This window comes from Notolepis coatsorum (assembly GCF_963971535.1).
Source record: "Notolepis coatsorum genome assembly, chromosome: 3".
In the NCBI taxonomy this organism is placed as follows: domain Eukaryota; kingdom Metazoa; phylum Chordata; class Actinopteri; order Aulopiformes; family Paralepididae; genus Notolepis; species Notolepis coatsorum.
Genome location: NC_140167.1, coordinates 181,380,960 through 181,406,082, shown reverse-complemented (window position 1 = coordinate 181,406,082; position 25,123 = coordinate 181,380,960). Strand labels below are relative to the sequence as shown.

The window sequence follows — 25,123 nt, the reverse complement described above, 5'->3', positions numbered from 1 at the left end:
AAAAACAATTGATAGGCAAAAGAATGACAACAAAACAAAAGAATGACATCATCAAGGCATGTAGATTTATAATATTTTTACTTAAAACTAGGCTACTTTTGCGTATACAGTCATTATATTCCAAATAAAATAAGTCCAGAGACTCCGTGCTGCTGCCGACTTTAAATCAAATAGGTGTCTGTGGGCAGTCACCCGACATTAATAAACAGCAGTCTGTTATAATCACATTTTTATGAGCTAACGAATTCCGTTATATTGGACATTTGTATTAATTATATCAAGCGAAGAACTGAGAAATTTGGCAGAGAGAGACGGCAACATTATCGTGGGTTTGCGTGACGACTCTCTCTCTCTCCACCTCCCAACGACTTATTTGCGAGAGTATGTCGATGCAGAGCAGCAGATTCAGCTGTTTTTTGGCTCTATCTGGGGACCGCTCAGCAGCGCCCCCACCCAACAGCTGAATTGCCAATGGCTGAATTGGAGTACTGCACTGTGCCGCTGCTGCTCCGGCTCTGCAGCTTCACATGCACTCGCAATCCCAGCACTAAGCTCTCGCTGACAACGTCGTTGTCATTATTAGAAGCAACGATGAAACAAATGTAATGATTGTTTCGTTCATCGCATAGGCTATTTAATTTTAGCCTATTTTAATACAATTCAAATAATCAAATTGTGCTTAGAGGGAATTATTTTCACCGGACATTAAGACCGGAGAGATTAAATATGTCTGACTTCAACAGATTTTGCCGGTCAAATACCGGTAATTACCCGCTAACGGAAACGCTGCCTCACGCTCCTCTCTCCTTGTCTGAATCCTCACGCTCCTCTCTCCTCGTCTGAATCCTCACGCTCCTCTCTCCTCGTCTGAATCCTCACGCTCCTCTCTCCTCGTCTGAATCCTCACGCTCCTCTCTCCTCGTCTGAATCCTCACACTCATCTCTCCTCGTCTGAATCCTCACGCTCCTCTCCTCTTGTCTGAATCCTCACGCTCCTCTCTCCTCGTCTGAATCCTCACGCTCCTCTCTCCTCGTCTGAATCCTCGCGCTCCTCTCTCCTCGTCTGAATCCTCACGCTCCTCTCCTCTCGTCTGAATCCTCACGCTCCTCTCTCCTCGTCTGAATCCTCACGCTCCTCTCTCCTCGTCTGAATCCTCACACTCATCTCTCCTCGTCTGAATCCTCACGCTCCTCTCCTCTTGTCTGAATCCTCACGCTCCTCTCTCCTCGTCTGAATCCTCACGCTCCTCTCTCCTCGTCTGAATCCTCGCGCTCCTCTCTCCTCGTCTGAATCCTCACGCTCCTCTCCTCTCGTCTGAATCCTCACGCTCCTCTCTCCTCATCTGAATCCTCACGCTCCTCTCTCCTCGTCTGAATCCTCACGCTCCTCTCTCCTCGTCTGAATCCTCACGCTCCTCTCTCCTCTCGTCTGAATCCTCGCGCTCCTCTCTCCTCGTCTGAATCCTTGCGCTCCTCTCTCCTCGTCTGAATCCTCGCGCTCCTCTCTCCTCGTCTGAATCCTCGCGCTCCTCTCCTCGTCTGAATCCTCGCGCTCCTCTCTCCTCGTCTGAATCCTCACGCTCCTCTCTTGTCTGAATCCTCACGCTCCTCTCTCCTCGTCTGAATCCTCACGCTCCTCTCTCCTCGTCTGAATCCTCACGCTCCTCTCTCCTCGTCTGAATCCTCGCGCTCCTCTCTCCTCGTCTGAATCCTCGCGCTCCTCTCCTCTCGTCTGAATCCTCACGCTCCTCTCCTCTTGTCTGAATCCTCGCGCTCCTCTCCTCGTCTGAATCCTCGCGCTCCTCTCTCCTCGTCTGAATCCTCACGCTCCTCTCTCCTCGTCTGAATCCTCACGCTCCTCTCCTCGTCTGAATCCTCACGCTCCTCTCTCCTCATCTGAATCCTCACGCTCCTCTCCTCGTCTGAATCCTCACGCTCCTCTCTCCTCGTCTGAATCCTCACGCTCCTCTCTCCTCATCTGAATCCTCACGCTCCTCTCTCCTCGTCTGAATCCTCACGCTCCTCTCTCCTCGTCTGAATCCTCACGCTCCTCTCTCCTCGTCTGAATCCTCACGCTCCTCTCTCCTTGTCTGAATCCTCACGCTCCTCTCTCCTCGTCTGAATCCTCGCGCTCCTCTCTCCTCGTCTGAATCCTCACGCTCCTCTCTCCTCGTCTGAATCCTCGCGCTCCTCTCTCCTCGTCTGAATCCTCACGCTCCTCTCTTGTCTGAATCCTCACGCTCCTCTCTCCTCGTCTGAATCCTCACGCTCCTCTCTCCTCGTCTGAATCCTCACACTCCTCTCTCCTCGTCTGAATCCTCGCGCTCCTCTCTCCTCGTCTGAATCCTCACGCTCCTCTCCTCTTGTCTGAATCCTCACGCTCCTCTCTCCTCGTCTGAATCCTCACGCTCCTCTCTCCTCGTCTGAATCCTCACGCTCCTCTCGTCTGAATCCTCACGCTCCTCTCCTCTTGTCTGAATCCTCACGCTCCTCTCTCCTCGTCTGAATCCTCACGCTCCTCTCTCCTCGTCTGAATCCTCACGCTCCTCTCTCCTCGTCTGAATCCTCACGCTCCTCTCTCCTCGTCTGAATCCTCACGCTCCTCTCCTCGTCTGAATCCTCGCGTTCCTCTCTCCTCGTCTGAATCCTCACGCTCCTCTTTCCTCATCTGAATCCTCACGCTCCTCTCTCCTCGTCTGAATCCTCACGCTCCTCTCTCCTCGTCTGAATCCTCACACTCCTCTCTCCTCGTCTGAATCCTCACGCTCCTCTCTCCTCGTCTGAATCCTCGCGCTCCTCTCTCCTCGTCTGAATCCTCACGCTCCTCTCCTCTTGTCTGAATCCTCACGCTCCTCTCTCCTCGTCTGAATCCTCACGCTCCTCTCTCCTCGTCTGAATCCTCACGCTCCTCTCTCCTCGTCTGAATCCTCGCGCTCCTCTCTCCTCGTCTGAATCCTCACGCTCCTCTCTCCTCGTCTGAATCCTCGCGCTCCTCTCTCCTCGTCTGAATCCTCACGCTCCTCTCCTCTTGTCTGAATCCTCACGCTCCTCTCTCCTCGTCTGAATCCTCACGCTCCTCTCTCCTCGTCTGAATCCTTGCGCTCCTCTCTCCTTGTCTGAATCCTCACGCTCCTCTCCTCTTGTCTGAATCCTCGCGTTCCTCTCTCCTCGTCTGAATTCTCGCGCTCCTCTCTCCTCGTCTGAATCCTCACACTCCTCTCCTCGTCTGAATCCTCGCGTTCCTCTCTCCTCGTCTGAATCCTCGCGCTCCTCTCTCCTCGTCTGAATCCTCGCACTCCTCTCTCCTCGTCTGAATCCTCACGCTCCTCTCCTCTTGTCTGAATCCTCACGCTCCTCTCCTCGTCTGAATCCTCACGCTCCTCTCTCCTCGTCTGAATCCTCACGCTCCTCCTCTTGTCTGAATCCTCTTCACGCTCCTCTCCTCGTCTGAATCCTCACGCTCCTCTCTCCTCGTCTGAATCCTCGCGCTCCTCTCTCCTCGTCTGAATCCTCACGCTCCTCTCTCCTCGTCAGAATCCTCGCGCTCCTCTCTCCTTGTCTGAATCCTTACGCTCCTCTCTCCTTGTGACTCCTCTGTGGAGTCACCTCCGGGGGACGTGTCCCCTATGAGGTCATGGGCTCTACGCCGGGGGACGTGTCCCCTATGAGGTCGTAGACTCACCACAGGGCGATGCATCCCCTATGAGGTCATAGACTCTACGCCGGGGGACGCGTCCCCTATGAGGTCATGGGCTCTACGCCGGGGGACGCGTCCCCTATGAGGTCATAGACTCTACGCCGGGGGACGCGTCCCCTATGAGGTCATGGGCTCTACGCCGGGGGACGCGTCCCCTATGAGGTCATAGACTCTACGCCGGGGGACGCGTCCCCTATGAGGTCATGGGCTCTACGCCGGGGGACGCGTCCCCTATGAGGTCATAGACTCTACGCCGGGGGACACGTCCCCTATGAGGTCATAGACTCTACGCCGGGGGACGCGTCCCCTATGAGGTCATAGTCTCTCCGCCAGGCGGCGAGCCAGTGTCGTCGGATCCGCCTTCCTTTTTCCATTACAATGAGCATTGATGGCGGTCGGTCGGGGTGATGACTCGGAGCGATCCTCGGTCCTGATGAGACGATGCAGCGCGCGGCAGACGGACCAGCGCGGGCTCTCCGGATCAGACGACCCCTGGGATCATTTTGTCATTATCATGCCTCCTCACATGAATTAGATTATAATCACACTGCGCCGTGTGCGTCCTGAGAGGAGGAAGTGGAGGGGGTGAGGGGGGGGGGAGAGTGGAAAAGGAGGTGGTTCAGAAGTGAGAGCGGGGGAAGCAGGACGGCGTGAGAGACGAGGGAGAGCTGGAGGCGGCGGTGTGCGGGGAGGCGTAGTTAACGACTGGCGTGTGATTTTTCCATCCATCCATCTGTCCTGTCTCTGACCGCTGCGCTTTGTCTTCCGTTATGTGAGCTGTCTGCAGTGCACTCTGAACTTGTTCTGTGGCTCTGTCAGCCCAAATAAAGTGATTATTATTATCGCCGGCAGCCCGGCAGGTGTGTCTAATTGCACTGAAACAGTGTGTGTCAGTGGGGCTTGATTACTCCAGCTGCGAAAAACAATAATCACCGGTGGTTAATCGAAAAAGAATTCACCGCTGTCGGGGGCTATTGACCAATCACAATCAAGCATTTCGGCGAATGTTAAAACGCCATGTAATAAAGTGGGATAATTGTACCACACTATATCTATATGTAACAGTTACAGTATATACTGTAGTATCAGTGTATATAGGTCAGTGATTGTACCACGCTGTGTGCTCCCTTCATTAGGTCTGTCTTCAGTTGCGCACTAGAAGGATGAAAAATTATGCTCAGGTATTTAGTAGTCCCTGTGTGAATTTTAAAAGTCAGTATGCTGTGAATAAAATAAATGCAGAATTGTCCCCTTTCCTGCACACACACACACACACACACACACACACACACACACACACACACACACACACACACACACACACACACAGGGCCGCCTGGGAGAAATGCGAGGCCCTGTGCGAGATTTAAACGCGAGCCCCCCCCCCCCCCCCCCCAAAAGGTAATTTTTTTCTTTTCTTTTCATACAGTCAACATATTCTTAAATAATAGCGCTGCCCGAGGCTGGGCATGATACAGTCAACATATAGCAAGAGAGAGAGCGAGAGAGAGCTCCCGTTCTACAGTCAATATACAGTGTACAGGGAGAGAGAGAGAGAGAGAGAGAGAGAGACACATGGGAAAGAAATTGAAATGCTATTTGGCCCTAAACAGAGAGTACACAGTGGCAGAATACCTGAGCACTGTGACTGAAGATCCTTGACTAGGTACAGACTCAGCGAGCACAGCCTAGCCATCGAGAAAGGCCGCCATAGGCAGACTGTGTGTGTTAGAAAGAGAGAGAGAGAGAGAGAGAGAGAGAGAGAGCATGTGTGTTTGTGTGTTAGAGAGAGAGCATGTCTGTGTGTCATGTGTGTGTGTGTTAGAGAGAGAGCATGTATGAGAGAGAGATAAGCAAAGATGAGCCCCTAAAGCAGTGGTTCTCAAACTTTTTACACCAAGTACCACCTGAGAACGTAGCTGGCTCTCCAAGTACCACCATATGACCGGCAGACCGGCGTTAAAGTACAGTCTATTCAGCTATGCACAGTTCACGCAGGAGGCAAATGTATTCCTAATACCATTATTTATTGTTAACTTTTGTCAGACTCAGCCACAATGTACAAAGGGATAGCACTAGAACTAGCAAACGCTTCCACACAACTCATACAATGCAAGGAGCATTGAGAACATAATAACTAACATTCTCACATAGCAAGTGAGAAAATTAAGAACAACTGTATTTCAGCAAATGTACTTAATTCTCTCTCTATCTCTCTCTCTCTCTCTCTCACACACAGCAAGCAATTGTCCGTCATTCTCTCTCTCGCACACACACACACACACACACACACACACACACACACACACACACACACACACACACACACACACACACACACAACACACAACACACACACACACACACACACACACACATTTTTGTTACAAAAACTTAATTTCCTGCATTCTGGTTTTTGAAATTTTGAAATTTTACCCTTTAAATGCCAGTGTTTGTGATGGGCATCACAAATTATTGTAAAAAAGAAAAGAAAACACATATTCAATACATGTTTGAATGTTTACCCTTTAAATGCCAGTTTCTGTGATGGCGTCACAAATTATTGTTAAAAAAAACACAAAAAAAGTAAAATATTTTCAATATATCAAATGCAAAGTACATTTTTCTGGGGGGGATTATAACAGGCTAGGCATGTGTCACAATGATTAGCAGCAACACAGATTTTGATGGATTTTTTGTAATGTCAGATTTAACACCAACTCTTTTCAGAAAAGTGGGAGTACTTCATTTTTTATCTGACATTACAAAAAATCTAAAAATAAATGGTTATGATCAGGGCTGAAGTTGAATTAAAGATTTATGACTGTTTAGACTGCATTACTCTCTGTCACAGTGATCTCCTGGTTGTTCCCCACTTAGGTTATCTAACTATCGCGCCACCGCAACCAGAAACACTGGCCTGGCCTGCTTCTAAGTTCAGTGGCCTGACAATTTTTCTTTTTCTTTTTTGTGCTTTTTTGTAAATGTTTTCAAGTACCACCAGCAGTACCACCAAGTACCACTAGTGGTACGCGTACCACAGTTTGAGAACCACTGCCCTAAAGGATATTCAACTTTTAATGGAAGAACAAAACAGAAGGAAAAGATAACTTCACAAAGGCAACATGAATATACATAGATCCAAAAGGACAAAGATCAACACTTAAATCTAAAGAGAAGAGGGTCTATACCAGAGAAAACAAAGTAGCAAGGAGCCAATGGCCGACATCAGCTAAATAGGCTAACTGCAAATAGAGTAGCCAGGTACTGACACCAGGCCACACACAGCTTTGGCCAACGCTACCCAAGTTACACAAACGACCAAGACAATTCACACACAGCACATGTCGTATCTCCAAATGTTGTGAAGTAACATATGTTTTGCCTGGAAAAAAACATCGTTATTAACAAAACATTCGGGAGGGGAAGGAAGGAAGAGTGGGGTAATGTCCAATGGACATCTTACCTGCACCAAGGAACGCAGGGCGAAAGGCCGCAACACAGGTCTCCACGTTGACGAAAGGCCTCTCGCTGGCGGGACAAAAAGAAGCTATGGCCGGGGCCTTGTCATGGTGCAGGCCCGACTACATCTTCTGTCAAAGATGATGTCGTAGTCAGAGTGCCAGGGCCCCCTGCTATTCTCACGGCTAATGTCAATGGTCGTAGCACAAGCTAACAGCTAACTCTAGGCTAACTGATAGCATCAAACTAACGTTCCCAGCCGAGTGCAGCCGGCAGCTAACGTCGTAGCTAAACAGCTAACTGGCTAACAGTTAGCTCAACTCGGCTATCGCTAACCATTAGCTAACGCAGAAGCAAGCTATGCGGCTACCACTGAAAAACTGTACAACGTGAGAAAAGCAATACAGGCCAACACTTCAGACTCTCTCTCTCTCTCTCTCTCTCTCTCTCTCTCTCTCTCTCTCTCTCTCTCTCTCTCTCTCTCTCTATCGATGGATGGCGGGAATAGAATAGAGTGCATTTGGTACCGAATTCGGTACTTTTGAGGCACCGAACCGAAACACGTCGGTACTACCGAGTATCGAATCAAGTGAGAAACCAAAAAAAAAATACAAAATGTTTTTTTATTATTATTTTTTTTTACTTTTTTTCTTTTCATGTCAACGTTCACACGCACAATATATGCTTACCTAGGATTTGACTTGATTCAACAACAAAGCAGTCGGAGCAATGACAAGCCGAAAACTGTCGAAATTGTAGTTATTTGAAGTTTGGATTTTCTTTTTTATGACTGAGGTAGGTAAATTAAATTTCTTGAGACTAAAGTACCGAAAAAAGGTACCGTTGGGTACCGGTATCGATTCACAGGTACCGGTTCAAATGTGAAAGGTACCCATCCCTAGTCCAAGAGGATGGAGACAACCGCGTGGAGTTGACGAAGTTCATCTGCCGAACGACCATCTTGGCATAACAATGCTGCACGCGCTGTCTCTAGGTTAGCTAACGCTAGTTAGCCTTTAGCTAAGCTAGCTACTAGCCGACATCATCATGGCTATATCCCGACTGAACCACACGTTAGCACTCAATATTATAACGTAGCTAAAGCTAACTAGCTGTCCCTGTCTTTAGCCAGGATGGCTAGCCTGACTGAACTGTCTAACATGCAACAACTTTCATCTTCAGTCCATCTGCCGAACGATGTCCTCTTCATCTTGGCTGGCATAACCTCCAATGCTGCACGCGCGAAATAGTCAGACGCTAGTGATGGGTCGGTCATGAGCGACTCGTTCATAAGAGCCGATTCATTGTCGTGAGCGTGAGTCGAATCGCTCACGTCTGGCAATGAGTCGGTCCCCCCCCCCGGCACGCACACAGACACACACAATGAACTCAACAGACGCTACCTTACCTGTAACCCCTCCCCTCATTGAAACCAATTCTGCTGCCTGCAGAGCCTCAGAGCTGCCTGCAGAGCCTCAGAGCCAGGAACAAACGTGCCTAATGTGAAATAAATAAGCATATAAGCAAAACTAGATTTTAGGTCTGTGATTAAAAAGGGCCTCGCGGGAAGGGGGGCCTCGCAAAAAAAAAAAAAAATATCTTTTTTATTTTATTTTTAATTTTTTTGTGCGAGGCCCGCCTTCCCGCGAGGCCCTGTGCGACCGCACTGCTCGCACACCCCCTGAGGCGGCCCTGCACACACACACACACACACTCATCTTTCTCCCTCATCTCTCCTTCCCTTCCTCTCTCTCTCTCTCTCTCTCATATCCTTCCCTCTCTCTTATCCCTCCCTCTATCTCTCATCCCTCCTTCTCTCTCACCCCTCTCTCTCTCTCTCATCCCTCCCTCTCTCTCACTCTCATCCCCCCTGCTCTCTCTCTCCCTCCCTCCCCCCTCTCTCTCATCCCTCCCTCTCAATTTCTCCCACCCTCCCACCTCGGCCACCGCAGACTAGTCTGGAATGAACAGTGTCTTTACTGAGCACACAGACAATCAATCAGCCGTGTGCTGTCTCTGTCGCCCGGCTGTCTCAGTTCTGGAAGGGCATAGGGGAGGTAGGGGTGGGGGGGGGCGCAGCAGGGGACCTCTCCCACAGCACATCCATCTAAGACAACTGTGTTTGGACGAGCACTAGTGAGACTGCAGCTTTGGACCGAGAGTATGAGAGGCTGACATTTCCCCAAATGGCCAAAGATTATTCCCCGCTTGTCACCCCATGACCAACACTTATCTGATCTAGGCAGCGCCGCCCAGATACCAATTCCAGTATACCAATACTTATTTGCCAGATATCAACCTATCACAGTATTGGTGTTGGATATACTAATCTGACACAGGGGCTCTTTTGCCATGTATTCCATGTCAGAAATCAAAGCAAAGCACAGTTATTTTCTGTGTTTTTAGTACATTTAGTACATTAGATTTAGTACATTAGATTTAGTACATTATATTTCTTTAAAGAAGGAACATGGATTATAAAGCAGCCACCTGTATCCCAGTGACCCCAAACTAATGGTGTTAGTTTGTACTGTTGGGTTAAAGTAATGGATGGTATTGGTACTACTACTCTGCAGTCTAGACCACTGTTGAGTCAAAGTAATGGATGGTATTGGTACTACTACGCTGCAGTCTAGGTACTGTTGGGTCAAAGTAATAGATGGTTTGGTACTACTACTCTGCAGTCTAGGTACTGTTGAGTCAAAGTAATAGATGGTATTGGTACTACTACTCTGCAGTCTACTGTTGAGTAGGGATGGGCAACCCCCCCCCTACATACATATGATGTTTTTACTTAATGGCGAATGTGACACAATCGAACAAGCGAGCTAGCTGGCTGCCGTCATTGCTAACAGCTAGATATTTGCGAGTCACAGCAGGCTAATATTATTTACAGGAACAAAAGCATTCATTCTGAAAGTTACATTGTTAATGCTTGAAATGTCTGAGCTTCCACGTTTAACGTATGGTTTTGTTTTTACTCAATAGCGAGCGTGAGATAACAAGCAAGCTAGCTGGCATTGGTACTACTACTCTGTACTGTTGATGAGTCAAAGTAATGGATTGTACTGGGACTCTGCAACAGCTGATACTAGTCTGTACTGAGTGTAATAGCGACTCCTACTGGTCGGTCGAGGCGCCTGTTCAGCATGGAGCGGTATCTGGGGGAGACGGCGTGAACCTCTGCACGCGTTACGCTCTCCCAGTGAAACTCCTCGCTGTCAGGTGAAAAGAAGCGGCTGGCGACTCCATGTGTATCGGAGGAGACATGTGGTCGTCTACACCCTCCCCAGAGGGTATACTACTAGGGTAGCGCAATGACCAGGAAGCGTATTGGCATAACGACTAAATTGGGGGATGGGAGGAAACGATAAAAGACAAAAAAATAAGCATATATTAGGTTCAACTTTAGGTAGAAAAGATAAAGATTACGAGCAAGCCACCATTTTGTATACACATGTTTTTCACATACACACACACACGAGTCAAGGACATGCATTGTACTGAGCTTTTTCGTGGGGCATCACATAAAGACAGAAGTCCAAACTACTCGTTTAAAGGCACAGTTTCTGAATACTGAATCTGACTGGGTTGTCTTATTTCGCAGTTTGAGTATTAGTAGGCCCATCAGAGACACAAATGTATTTGCACAAGCACTGAAAAGGTGGGGCGTTTCCACAATATGGAACTTTTAAAATGTTCATCGGCAGTACACTATATATAAATGGTTATATGAAGATATTGAAGATGCACACTACACACGTAATGCTGTTCTGGTGCGTACAGCTAACTAGACTTTGCCTCCTCTGTCTGGCCCCCAGGTTGATCCACGGCGGACAGCTCCTGAACGGCCTAGCCGGCCCCACCATGCTGAGCGCCGGGCCGCTGCTCTCCACCACGTGGTTCGCCCCTGACCAGAGGGCCACCGCCACCGCCGTGGCCTCGCTCATCAGCTACCTGGGAGCCGCCACCTCGTTCGTCGTGGGCCCCCTGGTCGTCCCCGCCCCCAACGACACCATGGTGACCAACGGAGCCCTGGCGGTCTCCGACGGCTCCATCCGGGACCGGATCCAGCTGGTTATGTATGCAGGTACGGATGTCTGGTGCAGGGGGGGTGCAGCGAGGCCCTCTCAGGGCACGGGGGGGGGGGGGGGAATCGATGGCGCGTCACATTCGACACCATGTCGGTCTCTTGTCGAGAGACACAAATGCAATCAGGTGAAGGGTTTTCTCACAAATACCACGGGGTGTGAACGATAATCTTCATAACCGGCCTCCTGAAAAATAGATTGCTGGGACTGTTCTGCTTAACTGATTCAGAAAATGAAAAGGCATAGAGGGGAAGAAAGGAAGAATCATCCACCCTGTAATAGATTGAGGCTGTGGCTTTTGTTTAACCCAATGCTGCGTTGCTATTAATTCTCAAAGTGTAAAACATTTTGGAGGTCATGAGGAAATGTATCTGAGGTTGGGAGACATTTGGAGGGAATTGAGATTCATCTGCGTCCATCCCTGAAGGTGGAGGGAGTTCTATATCCTTTTATGAAGAAATATACCATTCACTTGATTTAATTGTTCATCTGGCACAAAGCGTTTTCAGCCATCCGGCCTTCATCAGCATGTACAGTACAAGTGAAAGAGTACATTCCTTACTTTAAAGAGGACAGATGGATTCATTGCCAGGCGAACATAATTACCAATTGTTTGAGGTCACCGTCACATAGAATCACATCACGTTAAATGCAAACCACAAGAATTCCACTGTCAGTCAATGCTGTGCATTGTAACTCCCAAACAATTTAATCTGAAGCAGACATACTGAACAACGGTCGTTGAAAATAGCAATATTAGCAAATATATTCCTAAACGACTGTGGCAGTCACTGTGGGCCTCGGGTTCCTCACTGCTCATAAATCGGTTCAAACCGATAGTTGGCAAAAAAACATTTAAACACAAACAAGGGATCAGGACGATTTCCAAAGATACATCTGTTCTGCAAGCCATGACTACTATTTTGTATTACAAATATATCATTGCAATGACTTTAACTTGTTTGAATGGCAGGAACACATTACACTCTGGTAGATGGGTCACTTAGTTGATTCATGTTCATAGAAACAGGGTCAAATGACATTCTTCATTCATGGCAGGTGGATGAAGGGTTCTTACATTTACATTTAGTCATTTAGCTGACGCTTTTATCCCAAGCGACTGCACTGTACAACAAATCAGCAGGAAGGGTACAACTCTGGCAGCTAAGGGTAAGACTGTTCGTCAAACAGTGTCGAACTTGAGTGCTACAGTCTTGAGTGCATAGTAGTACAGACATATTGGCATAGTAGGTAGTAGTATAGAAGACATATTAGCATAATAGGTAGTAAGTTAGGCATGGTAGATTTCTTAGTAGCAAAGTACTTACAGTAATAGTAAAATACGGTAAGAAGGTTAGTCTGTTTTTTTATTTCAGATATTGATTGAAGAAGTGTGTTTTTTAGTGGATGGCAGAAAATTGGCCGGGTTTCAGCTGTCCTGACTGTGGTGGGAAGTTCATTCCACCGTTGTGGAGCGAGGCCCGAGAATAGCCCGCTTCGCTTCAACGACCCCCCCAGGAGCTCGGATAGTTCTTAGCTGATGCATCCAGAGACACTCCCGTCGCAGGAGTGATTCTTCATGATTACCAGCTCCACGGCTGAGACACACCTTTTCAATTCCCATACATATTATGAGATCCTTGTGTTCACAGGACCGGCGCGTCGCGGGTGTGATGATGTCATATCTGTCCGTCTTGATGCTACTCCTGGGCCCGTCGGTCCTAATTTTCAACTTCGGAGATGTTTGACCTACCTAGTATTTGTTACATTGACAGCACCTACACCTGCCACAAGCCAGCCATCAATAGGCCTTGCCAAATAAACAGATTGATGGGGTCGCAGAGGGTGGGGGCTGACAAATCAATGGCGTATAACCCTGCCAGGGAATAATATGCAGCTGCTGTTCCATCAATCTTATGACACGGACAGAGGGAGATTGATGTATCGGACGTTTTTGGAAAAACGGGGGAACGATTGTTGCTACTCCGATAGAGAGACCCGGTCCGATGCCAAGGAAGATGGGCCGGGAGATTTAGAGCGGGGTTTGGAAAGCAGGCAGAGCTGTGGATGGGCCTTTCACAGTGCACTTACTTGGCTCCTGTGCGTCTCTGTGTTTAGCATTGGGCCGTCCTCCAAGAGTGCTGGCATTGTGGACGGAAAGTTTAAGTTTTTTGGGGAACGTTTGTTCAGGTTCCCATTGTAGAATTCTGAAAAAGAACCGACAGCTTTCCCTGGCCAGTAGCTATTGTGACATCACCATTAGATGTCATAATTCTTCGTGTGTGCTGAAAGGTGTCATCTGCACCTACAGTGTCTACACTGTTTATTTTTCTCATATTTTTATATTCATAGTTAATTATATTGTTTACACCGTTTATTTTTTATAGTCTTTCTACTATTTCCTGTTTCTACATACCTGTACCTCCCCTCCCCCCTTCCCCATGCTGCTATGACACCCGGATTTCCTCAAGGGGATCAATAAAGGAATATCTTATATTATCTCACCTTTTCTTATCTTATCTTTACAACGTCGGGACAGGTCTAGTCATAACTACTGATGACAGCAAGTCTTCCTACCTACGAGCGTCTCTCACTCTCGCCTCTCACTCTCTCGCCTCTCACTCTCTCGCCTCTCACTCTCTCGTCTGTGTCCGTCTTGCCCTGGCAGAGTTTGGAACGATCGCGGTGCTGTTCGCTGCCGTCCTGCTCTACTTCCCGTCACGTCCGCCGCTTCCCCCCAGTGTGGCCGCCGCCAGCCCGAGACTGAGCTACAGGAGCAGCATATGCAGACTGCTCAGGTACTCACTCACTCACTCACTCACTCACTCACTCACTCACTCACTCACTCACTCACACACACACACACACACACACACACACACACACACACACACACACACACACACACACACACACACACACACACACACACACACACACACACACACACACACACACACACACACACACACACACACACACACACACACACACACACACACACACACCCACCCACCCACCAAGGCCAGATTAAGTATTCAGAGGCCTCTGGGCCAGACTCTTGTGGAGGCCCCCACACACACATTCACGTGCATGCACGCACAGTGGCGTTTTTATATGTAAAACATTGGTGGGGCAGCCACTAACCAAGGCTACATACCAGGCAAACTACAGTAATCAAAATTACAGTAATCCTGCTACACTCACACTCACACTCTCTCACACTCACACTCACACTCTCTCACACTCACACACACTCACACACACACTCACACTCTCTCACTCACACATCTGCAAGACTTGACGCCATCTGTGACCTACAGGAAATAATGCTGCTTCAGACACATTATTTAGTATGCTTAACCTGATTCGTCCTTGATTCCACTTAGGTAAGGACATGGAGTGTAAGTGGTGTTTCATTTTAAATTCACACCAGGTTCTCCTTTATTTTCCCTTAACGTACTCAAAGAGAGTTGCCAGAAGCATTATCTCCCCCCCCCCCCCGTTGTCAATATGTGCCACTGCCAACTACCTTGTCCGCAGCTTATTACGTCTAGGTTAGCCTCCGTTTGCAGATGCGCTACACACTCTTGCCTGTCCTGGAAAGATAGAGGAAGTGACAGAATTTGACATAGGAGCGGGGCATGGAATCTTAATGAAGGTGTCTCGAGGTGTCTGCCTCTTGCCATCTGCTAAGGTTGTTATTTAATGGGCATCAAAGAAATGCCAGTCGTCCCTCTGGATTAATTACCAGGCTAAGCTGGTACTGCTCGTCTGTTTGATAAGGAGATCATCTCCTCTGTCCAAACATGCAGGCCCAGCAGTCAAGTCAAGTCAAGTCAAGAGTTTTAATTGTCACGGCATACAGGTATACAATGAAATGCGGGTGGTCTTGCCCGCAACGATGTGCAATACAGTGGTACATATAATAGAATCAAAAGAAGAAAACAACATTGTGCAGTAACAGGTAGCAAGTAACATGGAGTGACATCTCGGTATCTGTACATAGTTATTTACAGAGCATGTGTGACATGCTAGTTAGCTTTGGTAGTGCAATACACTGTTCCTGTTATTCTAATTTAAAGTGTCCTTTCCTTTGGCCATAAGTGTGCGTGTGTGCGACATGAGTGTGTGCCCGCTCATGTTAAAGTGTTAAGTGGCTGCTCATGTGTGAGCGTGCACAGTGTGCGTGTCGTGTGTGTGTTCATGTGTGCTTGTGTGTGGACAGTTCAATGTTCTGAGCACTCAATATGTTCATTGTTCATGGCTCTGATGGCCTGGGGGAAGAAGCTGAGCCTAAGCCGCTCTGTCCTAGTAGCTGGGGTTCGCAGGCGTCTGCCTGACCTCAGCAGCTGAAACAGGCTGTTATTGGGGTGGTGAGGGTCTTTATCCTGCAGGCTCTGGATTTGCACCTCTTGTTGTATAGAACCTGCAGGGGGGGTAGTGCAATACCCGTGGTACGCTCGGCTGAGCGCACCACTTTCTGTAGGGCCTTCTTGTCCTGTGCCGTGCTGTTGCCATACCAGGCAGTGATGTTTCCGGTCAGGATGCTCTCTACAGCTCCTGAGTAGAAGGACTGGAGTATCTTCCCCGATACTCTGAACTTCCTTAACTGTCTCAGGTGGTAGAGACGCTGTTTTGCCTTCTTTACTACTGTGTCTATGTGTGTTGACCATGTCAGGTCCTCTGAGATGTGGACCCCCAGGTACTTGAAGCTGCTCACCCTGTCCACGGTAGCCCCGTTTATCATCAGTGGTGTGTGTGTCTCCTGCTGTCCTCTCCTATAATCCACGATCAGTTCCTTGGTTTTGCCAATGTTCAGGAGCAGGCTGTTGTCCTGGCACCAGCGTTCCAGTACCTCAACCTCCTCCCGGTAGGCCTTCTCGTCGTTGTCCGAGATCAGCCCCACCACCACCGTGTCATCTGCGAACTTCACTATGGAGTTGGAGCTGAACTTGGCCACACAGTCGTGTGTGTAGAGTGAGTACAGCAGGGGGCTCAGAACACAGCCCTGGGGGGACCCGATGCTCAGGGTGATGGTGTTGGAGGTCTGACCCCCCACCCTGACCGCCTGGGGTCTTTTGCTCAGAAAGTCCAGTACCCAGGCGCTCAGGGCGGAGCTCAGACCTAGCTCGATCAGCTCAGTCTGCTCTGAGGATGGTGTTGAAACGGGGGGGGGGGGGGGGGGGGGGTCACCAAGACGGTCACTGTATAATTGTTATATAAATTAGTTTTTAGAATATCAGAGCTCTATACCTTTTAGTTTAGTTTATTGAGCACGTTTAAAAGACATACCAAATACAAAATGTTAAAAGATCAGTGCCAAAGCAGAGGCAAGAGACCCAATCGATCTTGGTAAATTAGGAACTTACAGAGACTGCGTTTGTAAACATTCAGAGAAGAGAATGTTATAGCATTATTTTGATAGTCATTCCAATGAGTCACGCCCTTGATAATTTGCCATCGGAGGTGCAGTGAAATGGAAGGTGGAGGTGGGATGACTGCCTTGTGTTCTGCCTGTCAACCTGTGAATTTATCTGGAAAAAAAAAAAGGAAATAGTTATTGAAGGGTTTCCTTAGTCCCTTGGTTACATTATCTAGGTATATTTCTCTCTATCGGGAAATGGTATTTGTAAGGAAGACGTAAGAAAGAAGGGTCCAGGAGAGAGAGAGAGAGCACATGGGGAGTCTAGAGAGGAAGTTTGAGTCTGACTTCAGTGTATCTCTCATCCGTCCTCCTCGGTGGCACCGTACATGTAGAACATGGCGCGACTCGAGTCAGTCGCCGTGGGTTTTGCTCAGCAACGAATGTGCAAATTTTTTGTTATTATGTTTGTTTTTACTACTTTTTTTATCGAAACATCACTGGCGGGGACGTCATACGACCGCCAGTCACTTATTGACCTAAACTCCGGACTCAAAGAGGAGTTTAGAGACACTTTATCATGTCAAGAATGGCCAATGGAGATCAGAAGAGACAAAGACGCGGGAGACGGCCGCAGGACAAAGAAGAAACACAGGGGGAAGAGGAGCGGGATCAGATTAAGACTAAGAAGATCTGCTTACCGTCCGGCTATTCCATCTATCTTCCTGGCGAATGCACGTTCGCTAGAGAGTAAGATGGATGATTTACGAGCGCGGGTCCGATTCCAGCGAGAGATGAAGGACTGCAATATCCTGTGTTTCACGGAGACCTGGCTGAAACCAGTGACTCCTGATCACAGCATCTCTCCCTCCAACTCCTTCACCATCTTCAGAGCAGACCGTACAGAAGCCTCCGGGAAGAGCATCGGCGGGGGTCTCTGCCTTATGACCAACAACGGCTGGACTAGCCCCGGGGAGGTGAAGATACTCTCCCGTTCATGCTCTCCCGACATGGAACACCTCTCGATCCAATGTCGCCCCTTCCATCTTCCACGCGAGTTCACTGCAGTGATCATGACTGCAGTGTACATTCCCCCCCAGGCGAGCGTCGGCAGGGCGCTAGCGGAACTACACGACCATCTGAACACACACCAGATCAAGCATCCAGACGCGGCCATGATTGTAGCCGGGGATTTCAATCAGGCGAATCTGAAAAAAGTCATGCCGTCTTTCTTTCAGCACATCGTCTGCTCCACAAGGGGAGGAAATACACTCGACCACTGTTACACCCCGTTCAGAGCCGGATACAAGGCTGTACCGGCCCCACCATTAGCGGGAGCGACGAACACGTCGGATCATGCCGCCATCTTGTTGGTCCCTGCTTACAAACAAAGATCACGTGACGCCGTCGTGTCACGTGAGGTAAAAAGATGGACCGACCAATCAGAGGCCACGCTTCAGGACGCACTCGATGACGTCGACTGGGGAATGCTCGAGAGGAGCACCAGTGACGTCAGCGAGTTCACAGACACTGTGGTGAGCTTCATAACAACACTTGCTGATAGTATTGTCCCCACAAAAAAGGCGAGGGTGTTCCCGAACCAGAAACCATGGGTGGACAGTACTATCAGAGCAGCCCTGAACTCTCGCACCACTGCTTATAACCTGGGCAGAGAGTCAGGAAACATGGAAGAGTACAAGACAACAGTCTACACTCTGCGCCAGGCTTTCTAAGAGGACGTATGCCGACAAGATGGAGGCACAAATGGCACAGAATGACACAAGAGGCTTATGGCAGGGACTGAGGACTATAACTGACTACAAAGTCAGCGCCCCCTCAATGGGGAGCGACGACGCCTCCCTTGCGGACCAGCTCAACACCTTCTACGCGCGGTTTGGTGCAAACAGTGGCACTGTTAGCTCAACGGCTAGTGACGTCACTGGTGCGCCGGCTGTTGTGGAGGGGGGGGGGGGCATCCGCGGGGGGCGGGGACGCTCTCTCATTGACGGTACACAGTGTGAGAAGAGCATTTATGCAGTTGAACACCAGGAAGGTGGCTGGCCCAGATGGAATAACAGGACGCATACTCAAGTCCTGTGCTAACCAGCTAGCCCCTGTGTTCACCACCATATTTAATCAATCCCTGAAGGAGTCAGTGGTCCCTGCCTGCTTCAAGATGTCTACCATTATCCCGGTACCAAAGAAACCCTCCCCAGCAGGTCTCAATGACTACAGACCGGTGGCACTCACCTCTGTGGCCATGAAATGTTTCGAGAGGCTGGTCAAGGATCACATTTGTGCCTCCCTCCCCAGCGATATGGACCCTATGCAATTTGCATACAGGCCAAACAGGTCCACTGACGATGCGGTCTCCCAAGTACTGCACAGCACCCTCTCTCACCTGGACCGTCAGAAGGGGGGCTATGTGAGACTGTTGTTCATTGACTACAGCTCAGCGTTCAACACCATAGTCCCCACCAGACTGGTGGACAAGCTGATCGAGCTGGGTCTGAGCTCCGCTCTGAGCGCCTGGGTACTGGACTTTCTGAGTGAAAGACCCCAGGCGGTCAGGGTGGGGGGTCAGACCTCCAACACCATCACCCTGAGCATCGGGTCCCCCCAGGGCTGTGTTCTGAGCCCCCTGCTGTACTCACTATACACACACGACTGTGTGGCCAAGTTCAGCTCCAACTCCATAGTGAAGTTCGCAGACGACACGGTGGTGGTGGGGCTGATCTCGGACAACGACGAGAAGGCCTACCGGGAGGAGGTTGAGGTACTGGAACGCTGGTGCCAGGACAACAGCCTGCTCCTGAACATTGGTAAAACCAAGGAGCTGATCGTGGATTATAGGAGAGGACAGCAGGAGACCCACACACCACTGAGGATAAACGGGGCCACCGTGGAGTTAAGGAAGTTCAGAGTATCGGGGAAGATACTCCAGTCCTTCTACTCCGGAGCTGTAGAGAGCATCTTGACTGGAAACATCACTGCCTGGTATGGCAACAGCACGGCACAGGACAAGAAGGCCCTACAGAGAGTGGTGCGCTCTGCCGAGCGTACCACGGGTATTGCACTACCTCCCCTGCAGGTTCTATACAACAAGAGGTGCAAATCCAGAGCCTGCAGAATAATGAAAGACCCTCACCACCCCAATAACAGCCTGTTCCAGCTGCTGAGGTCAGGCAGACGCCTGCGAACACCAGCTACTAGGACAGAGAGGCTTCGGCTCAGCTTCTTCCCCCAGGCCATCAGAGCCTTGAACAATGAACACTGAGGGTCACAGAACACTGAACCCTACACACACAAGCACACATTAGCACACACACGACACACACGCTGTGCACGCTCGCACACTAGCAGCCACTTTAACATGAGAAAGCACTCACTCATGCTGCACACGCCCACACTTATGGCCACAAAGAAAGGTCACTTTAAAAATAGTATAGTAACAGTGTATTGCACTACCAAGGGACCTAGCATGTCCTTCATGCTCTGTAAATAACTATGTACAAATACCGTGATGTCCCACTATGTTACCTGTTTATTGCACAATGTTGTCTATTGGATTCTATTATATGTTGTACTACTGTATTGCACATCGTTGCGGGCAAGACCACCCGCATTTCATTGTATACTTGTATGCCGTGACAAATAAAACTCTTGACTTGACTTGACTTGACATCTGCAGGCCTCCGGGCTCGTAGCACTATCTCAGGCAGAGAGAGCTCTTGGCCACTAGTGGAGGAATGGCGCCCAAGGCTGGACAGGAGATAAAGGGATGAAGGGAGGAAGAGAGACGCCAGGGGGTTGGCCCACATTCCTGGATCTACTGACTACTGTCAGCCACAGTGCTGGTCCCCTGCAGCGAGGCCAGCCTGCCTCGCAGACTCTCTGCTAACACACACTCTCCACGGTCCCCACAGAATCTGCCAACAGACAGATGACCGTACTCAGTCTGACGTAAACATGGAACACATGCTTTAGGGCAGAATCACAAGTATTATGCAGACACACATGCACACCAATTGGACTTGGCTGCCCCATTGAGAGTATAATGCTGGTACCTGTTCCTCCTCTGATAGGTAGGCTTTCAGTGGCCAGTTTGAACTATATCACACTCCAGTCACATCCACACCACACTGTCTGTTTTAGGAATGTGAGATGAACAGGGAAAGTTGGTCCTGTGTGTGTCTGTGTGCGTGTGTGTGCGCATATGTGCACACTCATGCATGCGCCCACGTATAATATTATGCACACGTCGGTCCACCACCTAACAAAGACAGACTGAGAGAGATGAAGCATGAAGCATGAAGCAGAAATAGTACCATCTTTACTCTTCAAGGCCTTCCAAGCCAATGAGCCATCCATCAGACATCTGTTCCATCAGCCAGCCATCCAACCATCATCCAGCCAGCCATCCATCCAGCCATCTAGGTATCTGTTCCATCAGCCATCCACTCATCAGCCAGCCAGCCAGCCATCTATCCATCCAGCCAGCCAGCCATACTCCCAATCACACTCATCATCAGAACACCTGAGTACAAACACTGCACAGTATTAGTATAGATGACAGCCCTCCCGATCACACTAATCATCAGAAAACCTGAGTAAAAACACTGCACAGTATTAGTATAGATGACAGCCCTCCCGATCACACTAATCATCAGAAAACCTGAGTACAAACACTGCACAGTATTAGTATAGATGACAGCCCTCCCGATCACACTAATCATCAGAAAACCTGAGTACAAACACTGCACAGTATTAGTATAGATGACAGCCCTCCAAATCAGCCTCCTTTCAGCGTGGGACGTCCAGCGGGACCTGCCAAGGACAAATGGCACTTAGTTGATGACGCCGCCGGCATTGAGACTCCCCGGAAAATATCCGGGGAAAAGGGGGCATGGATATTGATTTCCTGCCGTTGGTGGCAAGGTTAATGAAAAGGGTGCCAGGAGAGTGGCAGAGAGGGTGCTCCATCACCGCAGGCTTTTACGAGTCCTCCTCGACTCTCCCTGCAAGGCCAAGTGGCCCCGGGCAGTGCGGGACAAGATATTCCCACGGTAGAGACGAGCTGCTGTGTCCGTGTCTCTGTGGAGCTGGAGCCTTTACTGGATAGAGACGTGTGCTATAGGGATTAGGGGAGGAGCCCCCTCCCTATAGGAGGATGCAGGAGCACTCATTCAAGGGTACTACGACTAGGCTTGCACCTCATGGTACCAAAGCACCTCTCAAAGGCGCTAAAAACAAGATTACAAACATCACAAAACAAACTGGTCGGACTACTACTTGACCTTACTCCTAGAACCCACCTCACCCCTGCCCACTTTGACTACCTAGGATGGCTTAGAGTAGACGACAGAGTACAGCAACTTGCAAATGGGCCTGGTCTACAAGATGCACTACACCACACAGGTACCCATGTACATGTCGAAATACTTCCCAAAGGTCAGTGAATACCACGGCACGCCCACAACATCAGAGGGAGTTCCACAAATCATGTGCAACCCAGATTCGGCACAAACATGGGACTAAACACATTTCGCAATTATGCCACAACAATGTGGAACGCCCTACCGACAGCCGTAAAAAGATGTGAATCCCTACCCACATTCAAAACCGCTCTTAACACTTTCCGTGCCGGAGGTCGGGTGCCCCAGAACCCTGTTGCGTGCCAGTGTCCACTTCAATGATAGAGCGCTCATATTTGCGAACGCATAAACTACATCTTAAATTATGGCTATGTGTATAATCTGGCCGTCGCTTATCAATGACTTGTTTGCAGTCAACATTGTCAAAACGGATTGTTTTTTAATCTGTTCATTTCCGTTTTATACCATTTTGAAACACTCTAGTTTTTTGAAAGTTTCAGGAAAATATAAAGATTCTGTGATAAACGCCCTTTACTGGAATATTCTGGAATACACAAAAAACGTTGTCATTTTTCGGCCATGAATCGTTTTCAAATAAACACTAGATTATCGATAGTATATGTGTACTTATGCACGCTATAGAAGCGGGCTGAAAAAACGATTATCTCATTTCCTGATCAGCACACACACACACACACGCACACACACACATAGGGCACACGTTGATATCTCTGGGAAAAAAGCTCTGATTATCCTAAGACTGGTAAAATAGATTCCTTACCTCGGATCAGATGTTCTCCAAAAAGATGATTCCAATTCCTGATCGCCATTCCAAATATCGATCGCGTTTATTGATCCAACGCTGGGTGGTCAAAACACCGATTCCACGCTGTTCTGAGGCTCCACAATGAATCCGATCGTCTGCAGATTTTCCCTACTCTATGAATTCGACAATGTGCAATACCGGCCAGATCCTCTTAGGGGCGCTATCGCGCTACTGCAGTGTGCCCTGTGGGCAAACGGATCAGTCTATTTTTTTTCTTTCAACGGAGATTTCAGTTAGCTGGATTCTGGATCTGCAGCCTGTAGCTTGGATTACGTTTCGAATCACAGATTTCACCATGCAATAAGGGGATTTATCATCAGCCAATGGACATATCGATCTACCAGATGGCGATCGATAACGGGGAAATGCTCGGGGGGATCCAACCGGCTCTTGGTAAGATCTTTTTCACGTAAATTACATGCTGATCAGAGCTTGCTATGATACTCAACCAGCCGACCAGCGTATGTGGCTACTTAGACGAACACGGTTATTGGTAATCAATAATAATAAACGACTTATTTCTGTAGCATCTGTAAAACGGAAATGCCATTGGATATAACATTAGCAGCTATTAGCTCTATAACTAGCCTTCCAGAAAATATACTAGACCAAATCCGCTATAATGCTTATATTCACGGCGCTATAAAATGAGAACCTATTGATGCATTTTTTTCTCTTTAAGCCATTTTGAAGGGACGGTTTATGGACTCAATTGACAATGAGAATGGACAGATAGCAATACGTATAGATTTAGCTCTACAAACACCCCCACGTTTGTTTACAAAAGCTGGCCCTCTACCATTGTATTAGACGGGCCCCAGTGGCCGCGAAAGTGTTAAGCCTACTTTAGGCAGATCCAACGCTGCTGATTTAATCACGTTGTTGTTAGGGCTTTAGGTGATGGTGGCCAATTACATCAGCGCACCACGCTAGTGGGCGGAGGTGATGAGTACGGGTCTAAACGGGTGATTGTAATTGGTTGGAGAGTGATTGGAAAGATCACCCAGAGAGGTGAGCAGCAGAGTTTCACAGATCTGCGTGTGTGTGATTCTTTGTGTATGGAGAATTACACACACATACAAACACACACACACACAGACACACTATGTGAGTGTGTGTGTAATTCTTCATACACAAAGGATGACACACACACATGCACGTGCATACCAAGTTTTGCATGTTACACAAAGAATCACATGTGTGTGTGTGTAATTCTCCATACACAAAGAATCACACAAACACACACACAAACACACACACACACACACACACACACACACACACACACACACACACACACACACACACACACACACACACACACACACGTGTGATTCTTTGTGTAACATGCAAAACTTGGTATGTAGGTGTGTGTGCGTGCATGTGTTTGTGTGATTCTTTGTGTATGGAGAAACACACACACACACGTGATTCTTTGTGTAACATGCAAAACTTGGTATGTGTGTGTTTATGCACATGCATGTGTGTGTCATCCTTTGTGTATGAAGAATTACACACACACTCACAGACACACACGTGGGATTCTTTTTGTTACATGTGTGTCTTCTCTGTATACGTATGCAAAACTTGGTGTGTAGGCATGTTTGTGTGTCCTTATTTATTTAGCCTTTATTTAACCAGGTTTGTCCCAATTGAGATCCAGGATCTCTTTTACAAAGGATACCTGGCCAAAAATAGCAGCAACACAAAGCTTCAACATACACACATAGACATACAAAACTAGGTGTGTGTGTTTGGTGTATTATAATATATATAACATAATAAGACTTCTTTGACTAATGGGCCACAGACGATAGAGTCAGGCCTACATTTGGTCTTGCCCACTGGAAGAGCTCAGTCATGGGCTGCTGGGATGCCCCCCCCCCCTCAGCTGTCACGAGCCCAACCAAAGGTTCACTTTTATTAAGATAGACGCAACGGCATAAACTACATATCACTTCTTGGCAGCTTGGTGTTTCTCCTGCCAAGCCTGTGTGCTGCCAGCTTCCTCTTCAGCGTGGCGTCCCACACACACCACAACTCACAACAAAGTAGAGGAAGGAACTAGCGGTCGACCCATATGGGCTTTTCAGTGGCTGATGCTGATATCTAGAGAGCTGGGCGGCCGCTGGCCAATGTATAATTTACATTCACATTTAGTCATTTAGCTGACCCTTTTATCCAAAGTGACTTACAGATCACTTTATAACTCATGAATGTTGAGACAAGCTTAATCTTTGTTTATTTGTGGTACTATGTATACACCCAATTCAAAGCATTTTCTTTCAAACTAATTTGGTCATGGAT

General features: G+C 48.5%; 1 protein-coding gene across 1 annotated transcript in view; it reads left to right on the top strand.

Moving 5' to 3' along the window:
- Positions 1 to 25,123, top strand: part of slc49a4 (solute carrier family 49 member 4) — a 221,850-nt gene that overhangs the window by 41,491 nt on the left and 155,236 nt on the right. The window contains 2 exon segments of the mRNA XM_084309797.1: positions 10,981 to 11,249; positions 13,919 to 14,048. Of these exon segments, the coding sequence (XP_084165923.1) occupies positions 10,981 to 11,249; positions 13,919 to 14,048 (399 nt within the window).